The sequence below is a fragment of the Elephantulus edwardii genome, unplaced genomic scaffold, assembly GCF_000299155.1.
Source record: "Elephantulus edwardii isolate Elephantulus edwardi_28Jun2011 unplaced genomic scaffold, EleEdw1.0 scaffold00063, whole genome shotgun sequence".
Taxonomy (NCBI): Eukaryota; Metazoa; Chordata; class Mammalia; order Macroscelidea; family Macroscelididae; genus Elephantulus; species Elephantulus edwardii.
The window spans coordinates 3,010,903-3,016,511 of NW_006399813.1; the positions used below are offsets into that span (position 1 = coordinate 3,010,903).

General features: G+C 36.7%; 1 protein-coding gene across 4 annotated transcripts in view; it reads left to right on the forward strand.

Moving 5' to 3' along the window:
- MDM4 (Mdm4 p53 binding protein homolog (mouse)) overlaps positions 1-5,609 on the forward strand; it is a 64,985-nt gene that overhangs the window by 27,844 nt on the left and 31,532 nt on the right. For 3 of the 4 annotated variants that reach the window (XM_006887900.1, XM_006887901.1, XM_006887902.1), the window contains one exon: positions 1,994-2,068. The exons of the other annotated variant lie outside the window; for it this stretch is intronic. In XM_006887900.1, coding sequence (XP_006887962.1) covers positions 1,994-2,068 — 75 coding nt within the window. The remainder of the gene's footprint in view (positions 1-1,993; positions 2,069-5,609) is intronic. 4 annotated transcript variants of the gene reach the window in all.

Sequence of the window (5,609 nt, forward strand, 5' to 3'; positions counted from 1 at the left end):
CAACCATTTTGAATAATATTGCATGAGTTCCTTGTTTTTTAATGCAGCATAATATTCCATTGTGCGAATATACCACAGCTTCTCTAGCCATTCGTTTGTTGATGGGGAGAAGAGATAAAATCTTTAAATTAAAAGAATAGAATATTGTATTGAGTGAAAGAAATAGGTATTTGCGGTGATTAAATCATAGTACAAAAAAAAAGTGGTTTCTTGTAAAGTCTTAAAATAAGCACTCCTATCCACTTCTGTAATAGCTTGCCTCTGGGAGCCCTATGAACCTGGAGAGAGGATGAAATACAGACACCCAAGCGTTGAGGACTCTCCTTCATAGGGTCGCTATGAGTTGTTTGCAACTCAATGGCACTTAACAACAACAATAACAACAACAAACCTGACAAAACCAAGTAGCAGTGAGAGGAGGAGATCATAAAATATGATCATAAGATCAGGAAATAAGTGTTTATAAATTATGTAGTTGAAAGGAGCTTTGGTTGCCTAGTGACAAGAAGCTGCGCTGAAATCCCGAAGGCACGAGGTTTGAATCCACCATATGCCCCGCTGGACAACAAAGGGCAGTCTTCTCCTGTGCCATTTGAATCTGACTTGATGGTACACATCAAGGAAAAAAAATGTATGTAGTTAAAGACAGACTTGATAATCAAGAGATAGTAAATAAAAAGTCATTATCCCTTCTATACAAGGATGAGGAAAAGTCCAAGAATTTTTGACTTTTTATTCAATAGTTGTTGAATTGTTAATTGTTATTAAATCAAGTAACATTTGAATGTCAGCTGAAAATAGATAAAGGAACTGAAATGTAGTTTAAGTAGAAAAAATTTAACTATCCATTGAGCATGCTTTAATAGAGTCCTGTTAGGGCATAAAAAGAAAACTACTAAATTTTAATTTGTTCTGTGGAAATATGAGTTTTGATTTACTTTTGTTTGTTTTAAATGAAAATTATTTAATTCACAGATACCTATTTTGACATTTTTATTGATTTCATTGATGGTGAGATTATGTAGGAAATGGGCATTTTCTGCCAAAAGGGAAAAAGAAAAGTTGATTAGTATTGAAAGTTATCCTAAAACCACTTTATGACTAATATTTGAAAATTATGTTAACACGTAAGAAATAACATGTTAATAGTTGTTTTTAGGCGAGCTCTGGTGACCTAGGGGCAAGAAGCTGCACTGCAATCCTAGAGGTACGCGGTTTGAATCCACCAGATGCTCTACCAGAGAAGCAGGAACAATCTCTTCCTGTACCAACCAGTCAGATCTAATTTGATGGTACACACACACACACACACACACACACTAATAAAAATAAAAAAAAAAATAGGGGTGAGGAGGGTAGAGAAGGGGGAAGGGGGTCAGAGAAAAAAGTATAACAATGAATGAATGAAAATCCAAAATCTCTGTAAATGTTCGTTAAAATTAATAAAATAAAATAGTTTTTATGAACCTGCTTTTAAGGAGAGGAGGACCTATGTGAAAGGAAAAAAATTTCTATTAAATTAGGTGTGTATTTGATAATGCTGGTAGTTTATTTTTGGAGGAAGGTGATTATATTTAAAAGTAGTTGTTCAAGTAATAAACGGTAAGCAGAACACTTAGTGCTTTTTTGTATTAGGTTTTAATCTTCACAATTTGCATATATAAATTTATTTGTTCTTGAGAAGAAGAAGAAATTGAAGTTGGTTATTTGTCTAGATTTAAACATCTAGTGAATATTTACACCAGGTTACACTCCTGGACAGTCTGTCTTTACTACACTTTAAAATGTAGTTCTTAGGATGATAGAAAGTAATAGTCGAATGGCCTACAAATTTATTTATGCATTGGCTAATTGTATGTATTAGGTGATAAGTTCTCTACTAGTTTTTTTTTTCTTTTTTAGAAAAAAGGCTTAAATTCTTTTGTGCTATCTGTTAGCTTACGTAGGCAAATCTAACTGAACTGTAAATAGATTTCTTTGATGTTTACATCAGGTACAACCAAAACTGTCACTTCTGAAGATTTTGCGGGCAGCAGGTGCACAAGGAGAAACATTCACTGTTAAAGAGGTAAGTCACCAGGGGGAAAAGTAATCCTCAAGGGAATCAGTTTGTTAATGTTTTAAGAACATCTAGGAAGTGGAAGTAAAAGCTTGTCATTCTCAGCTGCTGACAGTTCCGTGAATCCTCTGTACATGGTTTCTTTTCTGTATTCTTTTACATTTAGGCCTGAGAAAGGAAGAACCACTGGAGGAACTACTTTTGCCTTATTTGAAAAAGATTTTCAAGATCAAGTTGCACTTTTTATTTCCTTTCCAAAAAACTTTTTATTGTTGTTGACAAACTAGACAATTTAGTGACAACTTATGTTCTTTGAGTTGGGCAGCCCTTCTTACTCTTGTCCTATGAATTTAAACTCACTGTTGCATAAGATTTCTGTCTGCTCTTGTGAGTTGCTATTAGTAAGTTTGAGTTTATATAGAATAGTTAGGCTAAACCATTGTTTGTTTTCTAAATTTTTTAAATTTTATTTTTTTATATTTAAATTTATTATTAATTTCAGTAAAAATTTACAGAGACTTTGGATTTCCATTCATTCATTGTTGCACTTTTCTCCCTTCCCAACCCTCCCCCCTAAATAATTTTTTAGTTTTAATGCTTCACACGATAGTTTTGGTTTAAGAATTTTTTTATGAAAATAAATTAGAGTTTCATTTAGCCTCCCTGGCTCCAGGATGTCTGTTGTGTTGTTAGGTGCTTTTGAGTTGAGTATGACTTATAGAAACCCTGTGAATAACAGATCTGAACCCTGTCCTAGCCTGTGACATCGTTACAATCTTAGACACAGTTGAACCATTGCAGCAGTCAGTATGTCACTCAGTCTGGTTGAGAGTCTTTCTCTCTTTTGCTGACCTTTCACTTTCCCAAGCATGATGTCATTTTCTAAAAAATAGCCTCTCCTAGCAACATGCCCAAAATATATGAGATGAAACTTTATCATCTTTGCTTCCAAGGGGTACTCTGGCATCCTCTCCAAGACATACCTGTTTGTTATTTTGATAGTCTATGGGATATTCATTACTCTTCTCCAAAACGACAGTTCAAAGGCATCAGTTCTTCTTCTGTCATCCTTAATTCAGTGTCCAGTTCTCAGCAGTATAACGACTGACTGAAAAGACTGTGATCTGAATCAGGTGCATCTTATTCCTCAAACTAACATAATTTAAAAAAACTCCAAAAAATCCCCCCAAAATAAAACACCTAACATCATTGTTCCTCAGTAATTTGGGAGGCTCAGACTACAGGCTTTCTCAGTGTAACACATCTCCTGTTCTGACTGCTGGTATGACATATATGAAATGTCTGTAGTTCATGAAAATTTGAAATTGTGTTCTATATTATTCTTCTTTTGATTATGATTCTTCTCTTGGATCTTTGGTTAAAGTGTTTAATAAGAGTAGGCGATTATTTCCATGTGTAAGAGAGGCAGATCTGGAGGCAGTTAATTAGCTATACATTCCATATCCTCCTCCCTGACTCTATGTCCTCTCTTGCTTCAGAGGAGTAGTTGTGCCTTGGTCGGCTAATTGCAAGCTTTTTAAACTCCAGACACTATACACTGTAGTGGTTGATAGATCAGAAACTAAACACATTATTAGACCATCTAACAGGAATGCCCTTTCAGACTATGACCCTAAACCTCTAAATCAAGGAAGCAAATCTCATGAGGTGTTTGGTTGTACATAAACAACTTTCGCAGCTATTCTTTGTGTTGTAAATCTATCACACAAGTTTTGCCAATCAAATTTTTAGAGGTATACAAGTACTGATAGTAATTATACTATTTAGTATATTAGCACCAGTAGCTAGGAAATCAAAAAACGTATTGCAATGGGAAAGTCTGCGGTTAGGGACCTCTCTAAAGTACTCAAGAGCAGCGGTGTCTCTCTGGAGACTAAGGTGCGCCTGATACAGGCCATGGTCTTTGCAGTCACTTGTTATGCATCAGAGAGTTGGACAGTGACTAGGGAGGATAGAAGGAGAATTGATGCCTTTGAGCTGTGGTGCTGAAGAAGAGTATTGAATGTACCATGGACTGCCAAGAAAACAAACAGATTCATTCTAGAGAGGGTTAAAGTAGGCTGCTCCTTGGAGGCAAGGATTCTGGGGCTTCGTCTGACATACTTTGGACATGTTGTAAGGAGAGACAGGTCTTTAGAGAGGGACATCATGCTGGGTAGAGTAGAGGGACAGCGCAGGAGGGAAAGACCCTCTATGAGGTGGATTGATTCAGTGACTGGGGTAATTGGGATGGGTGTGTCAGAGGCAATGAGATTGGCACAGGACAGAGCGGAGTTTAGGGCTGTTGTACATATAGGGTCGCTATGAGTCGCAAACGACTCGATGGCACCTAACAACAACAACAACATATTAATTGCTTGTCTGGTTTTAATCACTGTAATTTTTCCATCAGTATAAACAAAAAGTTTTAAACATAAGCAGTAACTTCACTTTTCTTCCCGTTTCTTGCCCCAGTTTTACCACTAGTAAATTGCGCATAGTACTTGCTTATTCTTGTCTTTTTATCTAAGTGAGGGTATATTATGTCTTCTTGTGACACATTTTACTCAGTGTAATGTCTTCATGCTTTATCCCTTTTGTGGCATGTGTCAGGACTTCCAGCTGATTAGATCCTCACTGTATGTTTGTAACACATTTTATCTGCTCATCTATTGATGAACATTTAGGTTGCTTCCATTCTTCCACTGTTGTGAATAGTATTACAGTGGACACTGGTATGCAACTTCTGTTGAGCCTTTGCTTTCCGCTCTTTTGTGTGTATCCCTAGAAATGGAATTGCTGGGTCATGCATGTGGTACTTTCAGCCACTGTAGTGTTTTCCATAATAAATGTACTACCATTTTGCACTTCTACCAGCAGTGGATCAAGATTCCAGTTTTCCCACACTCTTAATAACATTTGTTATTTTTCTGTCTTGTATCTTAAGCATCCTGTTGTTGTTATATGCATCGAGTCGCCTGCAACTCATAGCGACCCTATATACAACAGCCCTAAATCCTGCTCTATCCCTTGCCAATCTTACTGTTTCTGACACGCTTATCCCCATTACTCCAGTGACTGAATCAGTCCATCTCATTGAAGGTCTTCCTCTACTGTGCTGTCCCTCCACCCTCCCAAGCATGACGTCCCTCTCTAAGTGAAATGGTACCTCATTGTGGTTTTCATTTGTATCTCCCTGATGGATAATGAAAAGAACTCTGATAGCCTAGTGTGGGTAATGAGTTGCACTGTCAACCTAAAGACAGGCAGTTTGAAACCACCTATTGCTCTGAGGGAAAAGAGATGGACAATTTCCTCTCGTGCACTTTCCAGCCTCTGAAAACCAATGAGAGGATCAACTCTAATTCCATGGATTGTTTCCAACTCCATGACAACTCATTGAATTTTATTGCATTGATGGCTGAGAATATTAACCATCTTTTCTTGTATTTGGTGACTATTTAAATGCTTTCTTTAGTGAAATATCTGTTCAAGTCTATTGCTGACTTTCTGATTGAGTTGTCTTTGTTAAATTGTTGAAGATATATAT